The 13086-nt window shown below is 48.1% G+C and overlaps 4 protein-coding genes across 4 annotated transcripts; 2 read left to right on the top strand and 2 right to left on the bottom strand.

The window, feature by feature from the left end:
• Positions 1 to 27: 27 nt before the first annotated feature.
• F9C07_2357 (uncharacterized protein) lies at positions 28 to 3212 on the bottom strand. The gene is made up of 3 exons (XM_041290056.2): positions 2031 to 3212; positions 665 to 1956; positions 28 to 608 (listed from the first exon to the last, which is right to left on the bottom strand). Exons 1-3 carry the CDS (start codon positions 2530 to 2532, stop codon positions 552 to 554), a joined length of 1851 nt encoding a protein of 616 aa, XP_041143243.2. The 5' UTR covers positions 2533 to 3212; the 3' UTR covers positions 28 to 551.
• Positions 3213 to 4014: 802 nt separating this feature from the next.
• F9C07_2356 (RNA polymerase III transcription factor TFIIIC subunit Tfc4) lies at positions 4015 to 7486 on the top strand (the record flags this gene model as incomplete). Its single annotated transcript, XM_041290049.1, has 5 exons — positions 4015 to 4301; positions 4366 to 5389; positions 5451 to 6282; positions 6336 to 6551; positions 6600 to 7486. The coding sequence occupies 5 exons, from the start codon at positions 4015 to 4017 to the stop codon at positions 7484 to 7486; spliced, it is 3246 nt and encodes a 1081-aa protein (XP_041143244.1).
• A 642-nt stretch (positions 7487 to 8128) lies between these two features.
• On the bottom strand, positions 8129 to 9040 carry F9C07_2355 (putative phospholipase D precursor; the record flags this gene model as incomplete). Its single annotated transcript, XM_041284879.1, has 1 exon — positions 8129 to 9040. The coding sequence occupies one exon, from the start codon at positions 9038 to 9040 to the stop codon at positions 8129 to 8131; it is 912 nt and encodes a 303-aa protein (XP_041143245.1).
• A 490-nt stretch (positions 9041 to 9530) lies between these two features.
• On the top strand, positions 9531 to 10346 carry F9C07_2354 (uncharacterized protein; the record flags this gene model as incomplete). The annotated part of the gene is made up of 3 exons (XM_071510946.1): positions 9531 to 9591; positions 9666 to 9741; positions 10328 to 10346. 3 exons carry the CDS (start codon positions 9531 to 9533, stop codon positions 10344 to 10346), a joined length of 156 nt encoding a protein of 51 aa, XP_071363939.1.
• Positions 10347 to 13086: the final 2740 nt, after the last annotated feature.

Genomic DNA, 13086 nt, shown 5'->3' on the forward strand with positions numbered 1-13086 from the left:
TTATTAACTGACTAGGTCGGATGGAATGAAAAGAAAGTGATCCATATGTGATATTGTTTCTATTTGGTCAGGTAGATATTGTCAAGACATGATCAGTGCAGTCATGGAATCACTTCCCACTCCGTATAGATGGTAGTCGTTAATTAATCAGTAATATACTTAACATAACATCAAAGCTTCAAGCCAATCAGTCAAGCCTCATTCTTGTCATAAACCATTTTCCTGGCCTCGTTCCATCTGGGACACAACCGGGTCTCCCATCGGCGTCAAGGGTTCGGGAACTGTTGAAGGCATCCCAATAGCCAATTCCATCAAACAAATACATACAGAGTTTCAGTCACTCATCCAAAGTCGGGTCAGACAACGTCTCGAATCGATTATTACACAACTCTCCTCCCCCAAGGGTCATCCAATGATTCGCTCATGGATATAATCGGATCCTGCCACTTATGCCCAATCTCAATCTAATCAAATCAAATTAATGCAATGGAGAGAATGTTAGAAGGATAAAAGAACGGAAAAACAAAGACAGAGGAACAGTACGTCCTCCGTCACAGAATGTTGTCGAGCTTGCCATCAGTCTTGGCCTCCCGGACCTGTTCGAAAACCTGTGCTTTTGTTAGAATACCGAACTGTACCATACTACATCTGGTGTTTAACTCACCTTGAGCATCTTGTTCCTAGCGCCGAGAGCATTAACGCCACGCTCCTCCAGAGCTTTGTCGTCAAGCTCAACTAGCTCAGTCCATTTCAGATCCTTCAGGTTCTCGGTATACTTATGCAAACGCAGAGACCTCAGCCAGCTGGGAATGTCCTTCAACAAAGCAGGGTCGGTGGGGTCCTCTGGTGGCTTCGAGCTACCACGACGGCCTCGTGGCGAGCGGCCGCGAGTGACCTCCGAGTGATCGGAGAGATAGCCTTCATGGCCGCCGAGGCCAAACTGTCCAATGCCAAGCGCGCCCAGTCCATTGCCCATGAGAGGGTTATTCGGGTCATACGCCGCCAAGAACCCGTTGTTCTGAGGCGAAGTGAATCCCATTGGACCGAGAGAGCCTCCTTGCATAGCAATTCCTGGGGAAGTTGGGCGAGAACGCCGACCTGCCATAGCGGCCTGCTGCTGCGCCTGGAGCGCTGCCAGCTGTTGTGCGTTCAAAAGTTGTCCAGCAACAAGGTGATTGGGACCTGGGAGACCCGGGCTTGCGAGGCCGCCTTGGGGCATGTTCTGATTGGCGTTGTGAGCGTTAGCATTCTTTCCCTGTCCGTCGTTGGAGCGGGCACGACGATATTTCCGAGCATCGTCAAGCGCAATACGGTTGTTCACAGTCGAGAGAGCAGCCAGCTTCATCGCCGTCGCATTGGCGACCATATCAGCCTGCGAGTTTTGTTGCTGCTGCTGCTGCTGCTGCTGCGCGAAAGTAGCTGTCATCGGTGTGTTGGTCATGGAAGCCCAGCTGGCATTACCAACATTGTATGGCGACAAAAGAGGAGCCTCAATTTCGGGTGCAGGAATCGTGGCAGTCTGCGGGAGGGGAGAACGGAGGCCAGAAGACGCCTGGCTGAACTGCCCCATGGGCTGATGGCCAGAGGACGACTTGGGTCGAGCAATTGGAGGCTGACTATCGGGACCCCGTTGGGCCCACGGAGATACAGGGGGCTGACCTAGGTTGTCCGTGTTGTTGTCTGGAGCGGAGATGGTAGGTGCAACGAACGAAGTCCGATCGCCGAATACAGCGCTGTTACGGTTTGAGGGGGGAGCGTTACCAGTCTGCTGGGTAAACTCGGCCTTCTTCTTCGCAATGGCTGCAGCGGCGTCAGGGAACATAGCATTGATGGTTGAGGAGTCCAGCCCCGAGTTGCGCTTGGCACCTGGAGAGGGCGGGGGACGACCCAGAGAGTTCCGAGAGCTGTCCACGTTCAGTTTGGACATAGCATCATTCAGGCGGTTAGACATAGCATCTAATCGGAACACGACAGAACGTTAGTGACGGACCTAAACATGATTCCCTAGGACCAACAAACAGTCAACTTACCCTTTTCTCCGAAGTTCGCAGGTGACAGCAATCCCGACATGGGGTGGCTCTTGGCCATTTGCTGCAAAACCTGGATAAAGAAACGGATCTGCACCTGAGTAGTTTGCTGAAGTAGAGCATACAGTGCAGCAGTGCGTTCAGCCTCGCTGAGCACACGGAACCATTGCTCGATCGCACTGAGCTCATCCTTGAAGTCCTGGTCAAGCGTTGCAGCGGCCATCTCTTCTAGCGTGGTTTCGTACTGATCGATATCCGCAAGCCACTGTTGGGCCGCACGATCCAGAGGGTCCTCTGCATTGTTCGACGCTTGAGACTGCTGATTGAAGTACACCTCCGATGAGGGGCGGATGCTGCGGGACGACAAGGGGGACGGAAATCCCGACATATCGGCCGACGCTCGAAGCTGATGCGAACCTAGGTTACGGGAGGACGACGGGGGCCGGAGAGTGGATTTGGAAGCGTCCGGAGTGCTATTGCGATTACCAATGATGTGACTGGCCATGGAGCAAGGAATGACGAGGGTGTCGATCAAGGAAAAGTCGGTTATTGGCTTCTCTTTCTTTTGCCTTCAGGCTTCGATGTATAACAAATACAAATAGAAGAAGAATAAGATATTACTGCAAAACACCTGCAGCGCCTGCTGAGTTTGCGTAGTATCGAGAGGAGCCTTGATCGAGAGGGAGGGCTCTAGATTGACAGTCGCACGGCCGTTAACAACAAAAACCGGTTTTGGCCGAAGAAAATTCGCACAATCTCTCTAAGGACGGAGACGGTCTTATTCTTTTCTGAAGCGTGATAAACCCAACCACAATTGACTCTAAGCGACGATGATCGAGGCACAGACCAGTCCAGTGGCTGCACTACGGGATTCGAGTTCTGACGAGGGATTCGAATCAAAAGAGCATCAAAGGATTTTGTCGGAAGGGTGAGAAACGTTCGGTGGGTTCGCGGAGTGGGCAAAGCGGAGCGTTTAACGGGTATAAATTAGGAAGTGTGGGCTTTTTTTTCCCTTCTTTTTTTTGGGTTTCTTTTTTTTATTGTAACGAAAGGATGTCAGGATCAACTGCAATAGTGTGTCAAACACAGCAAGCAGAATGCCTGAAGCATCAAAAGGAAGAAAAAAAAGGAAGGTGAGAAAAGAGACAAGAGGAGGATGGAAGGGAAAGGCAGCGATGAGGATGGGGAAACAAGATGAAGAAGATTGAGAGGAGGAACCGGAGAAGGCAAAGAAGCGAGAAGAAGTCAATGAAACGGCGCTTTGCCGTTTGGGCGCGGGCGGAAGTCACTGGACTTCCCGAAGGAGAAAAGACTCTCAAAGTGTCCCTCCATCAGAATCCAAATCCATCCTCTCGGTTGCTTCTAAAGACTCCACTGACAAGGGTTCTTGACGGAGTATTCGCACGACACCCTTAGTTCGTCTTTTTTCCTGCTCCGATTGCTCGAGTTCGAGTCCGACTCCATCAAAGGCGACCTTGTCCGCGTCTGCACAGACTGCTCTAGCCTCTAGCCTCTCTCTGCGCCGGTTGGTCTTGGCCTAGCGTTGACTGGCGCTTAATTGTTGCTATGAATAAAAATATTTTGCGCATCTGATATCTCTCTTTCTTTCATCTTTGACTTTTTACTATACTCCCCTTGATTTATTTATTTTTATTTTTATTTTCTATTCACCTCCCAATCCCGGTCCGAGTAAAAGGACCATCTATATCATACTCTACACGCACGAATGAGAGTGGACTCAAAATCAGCTATGATCGGCCCTCGTCCTCGGCATCTTTAAGTTCCACGCCCCAGACTATCGTTCTATTATTTTTGTGACGGTGCCGCACAAATTTTGTGCAACCAGTAGCTTTAAGACTATTTGTTCGTGAGAGTGCGTTGGGATTCTCGAGAGAATCCACCGTTTTTTTTTATGGGCAATTGGCCTCAAAAAGCGTTAAGCAAGACAAGAGACCCTGGTGGATAGCCGAAGACCCAAATTGTAAAAATGGATTATCTTGACCAGTCCAACCATGATACCCAAGCCGGGGAGGTCGCGTACCCTGACATTGACGAGACGATACATTATCCGTGGCAAGGACCCCAGCAAACGGCCCAGTCCGACCCTATTCATTCAGTGCTGGATCCCCGTTTGTATAAGGACTTGTTCCCAAGCAATTCTTCGCAGTTACCAGAGGAAATACTCGATGAAGACGAGGGTGCCGAAGAATATGCTGAAATTGATGACTCTGCGGAGGATTCTACCTATGAGTTCTCACCAGAAGAAAGCTCGACGTCAGTATAAATCTCGGCTGTTGTTGTTTGTCGCCAAATCATCTCAAACTAACCTTTGATATAGCGATGAGGAACTGACCGATGAGGGTGATGAGGGTGATGATGATTCGTATTCTCGTCGGAGAAGACGCCGCAGAGGTACGGGGCCTTTCTCTGGTCGTTTCGGTGCGCGTGGTGGTAAAGGAATCAAGCGCGGGCCTCGCAAACCATTAGAGCCTAGCCCCGAATTTAAGATACTGCACTCGGAGGCTACATCGGCCTTTATTGATGGTGATTATGACCGTGCTATCGAGTTGGTAAAACAGGCAATTCAAATCAACCCGGAGATGTTTGCTGCCCATTCTCTCTTATCAGAGATTTGGTTAGCACAGGGCCACAAAGACAAAGCATTGACCGCTTTGTTTAGCGGTGCACATACGCGCCCTAAAGATCCGACAGTCTGGGCCAAAGTGGCACGAATGATCCTGGAGCGGGCTGGAGAGGATCGCCAAAGCGCACTCAATGATGTTGTTTACTGCTATAGCCGTGTCATTGATGTCAACCCAAAGAACTTTAATGTACGCTTCCAACGAGCGGCTATCTACCGGGAATTAGGCTACAATGGTCGAGCTGCGACGGAGTACGAGCGGATTCTCAAGGAATTACCACATAATGCCAGGGCTCTGCGACATATTGCAGAGATCTATATTGACCTGAACGATGTCCAAAAGGCAGTTGACCACTGGGCAGACAGTGTGGAGTATTTTCTATCTCTTGACCCGGAAGAAGCCCCCGAGTTTTCCTGGTCAGATGTGAATATCTATGCTGAGCTTTATGGCTACTTAAGCCAACCCGAGAAAGGGCTTTGGGCCCTGAAGACGCTCTCTAGATGGCTCCTCGGCCGCAAAAACGACACGATGTGGGAAGACTTCGATGAGGACGATCGCGAATGGGATGTGAGTGATTCGCCTCGGCGCATCAAAGCTGATGGATACGAACCCGGGCGATGGCCACGAGACTCCTATGGGCTGGGTCTTCCTCTAGAGCTCCGCATTAAACTTGGCCTTTTCCGTCTGAGAATGGGGTATCAACATAAGGATGAAGCTTTGGTGAGTCTCTTGTATGGATGGAATCTTTAGCACGCGTCTGGTTCTTAACACAAGCTTACAGCATCACTTCGGATGGCTCAATCCAGACGACACATCCGAAGGAGCCCGACTCTATGATTACGGGGATCTCTTCCGAGAGGTTGCAGACGCACTCAAAGAAGTAGGACTATTTGAAGATGCACTTCGGTTCTACATGCCACTACAGCAGACAGAAGAGTATGCGGATGTCAGTTTCTTCATGGCCACGGGAGATTGCTTCCGGCATCTGGACAGGCTTGAAGACGCCGAAAATTGCTATCTTACAGTCGCAGAGCATGACGCGAGAAATATAGAATCTCGTGTACAACTGGCGAAGTTATATGAGGGCATTGGCATGACCGAGCAGGCACTCAAGTATGTAAACGAAGCCGTTCTACTTGGAAGGCAAGAAACCAGGGGAAATCGCCGACGGAAAGACACAAGGCTTGAGCAATTAGTAATGGAGTTCAAGTTAGCTGACGGTGAAATTGCGGCGCCCGGCTTGAGTTCAGCTTTGCCACACCCTGTAGGTAATGATGGAACAGCACCTACACTCACCACTAAGCCTGCAGCTGTGTTCGGTCGAAAGGATTCCCCGGAGTCCGAAAATGAAAGGACTGAAAGCATCCAATTCCTCTACACTAAACTACTGCAGCTGCAGCCAAAGGTCAAGGGAGGCGATCTCGAAGCCACAGAGGATTGGCTGGATATTGCGGATGCACTGTTGCGCGAGTTTCGATCCAACCGAGTATTTTATCCGCTACAGCGCAATGCCATGTTTCTTGGCTATTCACGAGATGCCCACAAAAAGGCTGGAAAGAAAACGATGATGGATGAGATGCAGGAGATGGCTGGCCGTCTCCATGAGTCTCTAGGTACGATAAAACTACTAATGTGTGTGTCTCCTGTGCAACTAACATCCGGGCAGGCACTATCACCGAAGAACCTCTTCAAGGGGCTATACCGACCGACTATCATGGTATAACTTTTGATGAGTGGCTTGACCTGTTCCTTCAGTACGCCCTTGTTGTGGCAGGACAGGGTGAACCAGAAGAAGCGTACGACTCACTTGCAGCAGCAGCGGATGCCAGTATTTGGTACCATTCCAAACCCAGCACTCGCTTGATCCACGTTTGCTGGTTCAGTGAGTACCCCTTTTGCCCGTGCTCAGTTCATAGCTGACTTGATATAGCTTGTGCTCTTCGAGCGCAGGACGAGGAAACCCTTGCCAATGAGGCACGCTGGTTCATCAAGGAATATCAGTTCGTAACCGATACGTATCGACTTTTCTCCATGCTGAGTCGGCTTTGTGGGGACCCCCACCGGTCTCTCTTCCATTCATCAGCAAACATGAAATTTATGTTGCGACAGATCAAAGCTATGGACTACACGATCCCGGACGGGACCACAGGCTTGCGGTCGAGTAAGCCCGTGAGAGAATCAATCTATCAGGAGCGTGCACGTTTATCGACGCGTGATGAGAACGGAGAAGTCATTCCAGCAGAGGCTATGGACGTCGCTCTACTGGTACTGTACGGTCATATACTTTATTCTGGTAACAGCTTTCTGCCGGCTCTGAATTACTTCTTCCGTGCGTATGCCTTGGACGACCAGAATCCAACGGTGCTTCTTTCGATCGCCCTCAGTTATATTCACCATTCCCTCAAACGTCAGTCTGAAAACCGTCACTTCATGATTATGCAAGGACTCGCATTCATGGAGGAATATCGACGCGTTCGAGAGCGGCCAGGAAGTCTTCTACAAGAGCGACAGGAAATGGAGTTTAACTATGCCCGGGTATGGCACATGCTCGGCTTATCTAATTTGGCAGTAGAAGGCTACCAGCGTGTATTAGAACTGGGGAAGCAAATACAGGCCGAAAGTCGGGGCGCAAAGCCGGTGGTACAAATCACCAGGCATGTGGATGACGATGTGGAGATGAGAGATGCGGAAATGGACAAAGAACCTTTCGTCGAAGACTTCTCTCCCGAGGCAGCATTGGCCCTACAAACCCTCTATGCTCTAAGTGGGGATTTACACCTAGCTAAGGATGTGACCGCGAATTGGTTAGTTATATAGCAGGTTGCTGGACCGGAGGCCACCAGCAGAATTGATGCAAGAATGCCTTGCATTTCCCAGTGGCACCAATGTTCGTAAAATACCCCACAGGGTAAATCACTCATGGATTCAACGAGATGTAACGTCTAGTTAGTTATACATCGATATATGTAGTAATCAATCTCCCAATTCGGGTCACGCGACCTCCTTCCTTGAAGCGGTTAGTGTCCATTATGGCGGTTATGAATGCTGTCGAGTCATGCATCTCGAGTTCAATCAATTGTTCAGATGGAATTCATTCTACACGGATGGTGCTAGCATGGGTATGTTTACCGTTCCAGTAACTTCTATAGCAGTTGGAAAGAAATGGGTATATACATTGTTTGACCATTCATGCCTTCATTAACCCAACGCTTCTGTTCTTCGAGCATTGCACCTAGTGAAACTGGAGCTGATTATTCTCAGAGAACCCATATACGTGCACGCCCTAGTCTCTCCTTGGAGCAGCCTGTTAGGCAGGCACAGAGCGTCGGCGGTCATGGCATTGAGTGTCGAGCGAAGGAGGAACAAACACCGGAAGCCGCAAGAGCGAAGATATAATCATAACCGGGGTTTGTACAACAAAGACTGCAGTCGACAGTAATGATCCAACCACAAGATCACCTACCAAGGTGCGTCGTCCGCCGTCGCCATTCGAACAGCATCCGGATTAGCCTTCACGAAGTCAAGAATATCCCAGAAGGCATTCCTAGTACGGGCTTCATCCTTATAATCATGTTTCTGACTTCCATAGATAATCCCGTCAACCTGAGCGACACTCAGCAAATCGCTCACATATCTTGTATCCCCCTCCGTGCTAGTCCAAGCGAATATTTTCCCCAATTGACCCCTATTTCGAGCCGAGCGCCCATTGCGCAACTCCGAGCACGTCGTCCCCCCACGCTCATGACAATCTCCAAAATTCTTCTGAATATTGACATCTCCATGGTCCATGATCCTCTGCTTCACCGGCAGCGACCGCGAAGTTGTAAAATACATCTCAAAGACATCCCTGGCAGAGCCACTGAGAGAAATAGCCTCGTTCTCATTCAGCGAGTGCAGGATCTCCTTATAGCCCTGGCTTTCTTCGGTTTGGTAGAAGCCATACAGGGCTCGGATACCTACCGGCTCTAGAGTTTCGCGGACCAGATCCCGCAAGGCCTGGATGGAGCATGGTTCGTGCTGCGGGCATTCATCGGGGTTCTTGATGTCCAGCCAGATGAAGGTGATGTTGGCGCCATTCCTCCGCTCTTCGGCGATGAACTGGAAGAGCTCGCGGGCCGTGTCGCCGGCGCTGTTTTTCTTGCAGTCGTGATCAGCCCACCATTCATCCGTGCCGTGGAGATCAACTTCTAATGCGTTGGCACCGTGGGAGATCGCCGCTGTCACTGCTTCAGTTCGGAGAACTCTGTGTGCGATGGCGTAGATCGGTCGCGGGCCGTTGGTTAGAGTAGTCTGCACGGACGGGGCGGCGGCTGTAAGGCCGAGCAGGGCAATGGCACATAATGTACGTAACAGCGATGACGGTGAGGGCATTTTCGAGTGCTATCTACCCATATATTTCAGATATACAATCAAATAGGGCAGTAAGTAATAACAACAAGATTCACGACATTGAGACAGAATCAAAAAGCAGAATAACCGGATCCTCTTCGAACAACTCAGCCGGTGCGCATATACTAGTCCATATGCTAGTTTCACCCTAGCAACAATGAAAAAATATTATGCTAACATAAATCTTCCAAGGCATTGAACATAGGGCTGCGTGCCAAGCCCCCGGTACTTCTTCTACCCCAATGGGATTGCGTTTCACCAGATCTCTCCATCATGGGCACAGAATCCTCGAAGATCATTGCCTACTTCTCAGACACCATTACGGGTATGACAAGGGTTAGGAAAGCCAACAGGGCATAAACGACCATTTCCGATTGGACTCCCTCCGCTCCTCTATCTTGGCGTGGTACTGCACATGAAGTAACCAGTCTCCTATTTATAAACGGTGGTACCTGGGAACTCTTGGGTGACAATGGACAAGGCGCTAGAGTCGAACCATTTTGTTTTGGTCCTTCGGAAATCCGGTATTCTTAGTAGGCTCCACATTAAATGCGGTGCTATAGTAACGCCCTAGGCTGACCCGATCCCGAGCCCTAACATAATGCAGTCTCCCGGACTTTACGCAATGAGTTGGAGGGTGAGATGGAAAGAGGGGAAGTTTCACGGAGCCTGTCAGATTCACAGTAAGAATAATCCGGGGCTCCTCCTGAAAGACCAGAATTTGGAATAAAAAAGACATAAGACCAACGGAGGACATTTGCTGTTTCGAGTCACAAGTTTCGAGTAACTAGCCCTACCACCGAGTTGATTATCGTGTACTAGTAGTATGTAGTACCAAGTTCCAATATTGAAACACAAAGAACAACAACACAACACTGCCAAGACACCGGGCGCGCTTACGACAGAGGCTCAAAGAGAGACAATTAACATGTCGATGTCGCATGTCCATATTCCCGATACGGTGCCATAAATATCCAAGGAGTGTCCTCCAGTCCCACCCATTCGCAGTCCCCATAAGCATCTTATAACGCCATTTTCCTTCCAGTGGGCTTTGTTCGGTCATATAACTTTAGTTAATGATGACCAAATCGTGATAAAGATTGGCTACTATATCTACATACATTGCCAGATTCTGGCAGAATAAATATTAATATGAAACGGTACCGCAAAGGTTGCGAAAGGGTAAATGCTGTATCTCCGAATACTATAATACTGTCTATTCTCAACAGTTGTTGATCGTGCTCGGTACTGACGTGCTTTCGTAATCAGGCCTCCTAAATTCGAATGAATGGCTCAGGCTCAGGTGAAACAAGGATATAAGAATAGTATGAGCCTTGATTTAGTTTGTCAAATTGACTGCAGTATTTACTTTCCTCTCTGGTTCCTAGAAGTACTCCTGTAAGGGTAGACAAGTAGATGGACCGGTTATCCGCTAAACCAGTCTCTCTATCTCCTACTTTGCGGCACGATAGTAACCAGGATTCCATGTCGTATTGTACGAGCTATAAATCGAGTGTCGAGTGATAAAGGGACATTCAAAGGGACTTTCTTTCTTGCATGATAGATAATGATCGTCTTACGACTTACGAGGCGGGGTTGATATTGCCGTTGGAGATCGTTTGATCACAGGACTGGTTCCCTGATGATTGAATATCGAAAGTACTTATCAGGAGGAGTTCTGTAATATTTTGAAGGTCACCTATTAGAAAAGGTTAGGTGGGAAGAAGACGGTGCTAAACTCCTACATCCACAGCGGTTTGAGCCTATTCACCATATGTCACATATGCAACCAAAAATCTGGTGGGTATGTCCATCTCAAAGAAGCGATTATGTCTCGCCGAAATGTTTTGAAGTATATTATTCAGGTAGAAATATACATATGATGGCTACTCGTGACTTACTGTTTTGCTGTCTAGATCGGATGCTGTCGTCTAACATTCCACGTGTAGGTGGATTAGCCAATATATAAAATCCAACGCAGAGAAGCATTGACATACTGTAATACGAGTGATCTGCACGTCACATAATAAACTCCATTAAGAGGAATTCAAATCGAGATTCAGTCGTTGAGGGATTTTTCTAACCAATAATGTCCCCAGCTGGATTGAAGCTTATCCAGGATAAGCTCCTGTATCTAGTCCAGGACCTCGAGGATGGATCGTTTTTGCAACTTAATCGACACCACTAAAACTTATAGTATGAGACGCTTCACTGCAGGGGCATGTCAGTTTTTGTTTTATTTTGTACAATGTTTTATCAACAAGGGCTGATGTTGCAATACTTTGACAAGTCATGGGTGGGAGTGGCCAGGATTTGAGGTAGGGTTAGCTACGCTTTGCAGCTCTATTAGGTGAAGGTGTGCAGGCAGGTATCTGTCAAAATAGCTATAGTATAATTACTCAAGTACCCAATTACAAAATCATGGGAATACTCCACGCTTACCATTTCTCTGATGCAGTATATGAACCTCAAGTTCACACATGATGTTAATGGTTCTTTCTGAGTATTTACATATTTCTGTGCTTCACTCGTACTATGAATGAATGCGTTGAGTTATAACTAGAGACTATTCTAATCATGTCTCATTCCCCTATCATGGGAATGGAATGTTACAGTGACTCTAATTACACCTAGCAATGGAATATCTGATTCACGATCATCATACGATGCTATGTATCTTCAGTTTCCTTTTTCTCCATCCCATAGAGTCTCAATGTTAGTTTAAACCGCCGTTCTTACATACCTCTTGGCCAGCTTCAGGAAATCACTATATACTCCCTTCTCTATCTCTAAAAGAGGAATAAAACTATTGAGAAGAACTGGAAGAAACTATACAGCAAGCCGTGCTATGAAACAGTCTGCGTGGCCATAACCAGCGTCTAGAAGAAAAGACACCAAATAGTAAGACCAGCCCATGGATGTGACGGAGATTCTGACGCCGTTTGCGGAAAGTATGCAGACATACATCTAACTTGTGACAACTTTCATTTCCGTGCTCGTGCATGGTATGATGATGGAGGATAAGAGGAAGGCCAAGAAGAGGACGGTCCTCACGCTTTTAGTTCGCAAAAGACCTGAAGCCCATGGTTTGCAGCTGGTTGACAACTTCAGAGTGTCTTAGAACAAATACAGACGCACATGGAATTATACAAGCGCATGTGTTGGGGTCTTATGCAGCCTGGGACAAATGTCTCTCTATGACACATCACAACGATATATCGAAATTACTAGTGCAAAGCAGGATGACTCTCTCGGATTCCGGAACTCTGAGGACTGAAATCTGATCCCTTTACGATGAACGGCTTGCACGTGGCCGCAGTGGTGGTGCCGAGATTGGAATCCCACATGTATCGACGCACGAGGACGATGTCATACACCTTACCCTATTATGGAGGAATAAAGACTATCAGACTCAACGTCCGACGCTAAGGCCAGACCAGATACTAGGCCATCTATTCATTTACACATTTTCCCCACAGGCTCTGGACAGTTGAGTTCAAACACATCCAGCCGTTAATACCATTGCTTGGACGACACATGGCCGCTACATCGAGTCGGACTCAATCACTGAAATGCAAAGAGAGGCGGCAGCTAAATACTGTGATGAAGATGATCGCCACTCTCTATATGTGTATATACACATCTGAACGAAAGGAACGAATTGAATCGAAATAGAGGTTGCTATTGCGTTAAACTAAAAGAAACGCTATGGACCATCAAATCCCCCTACGCTATGCTTCTTCCTATTTCTTTCAGCTTTCTTTCTTTCCTAATAATACCCTATGGTATACAGATTTGAAGCACAACGCCGACCAGCAGTGGTTCATAGCCTGCTGGATCCGACGTTGTACAGACGCCATGCTTACTGCAACTAATGTCAAAAGAACTTGCTAAGAACTCAAGACCAGACTACCCAGTCTCGACGATGCATCAGCTGCGGATCCTAAAGACTAGCACGCAAAGTCGTCAATGTGTGGGTCGGGTGCTTGAATTTACGATACCTAGAACAACAGCGGCAAAAGATACGG

The sequence above is a fragment of the Aspergillus flavus genome, chromosome 2, assembly GCF_009017415.1.
Source record: "Aspergillus flavus chromosome 2, complete sequence".
NCBI lineage: Eukaryota > Fungi > Ascomycota > Eurotiomycetes > Eurotiales > Aspergillaceae > Aspergillus > Aspergillus flavus.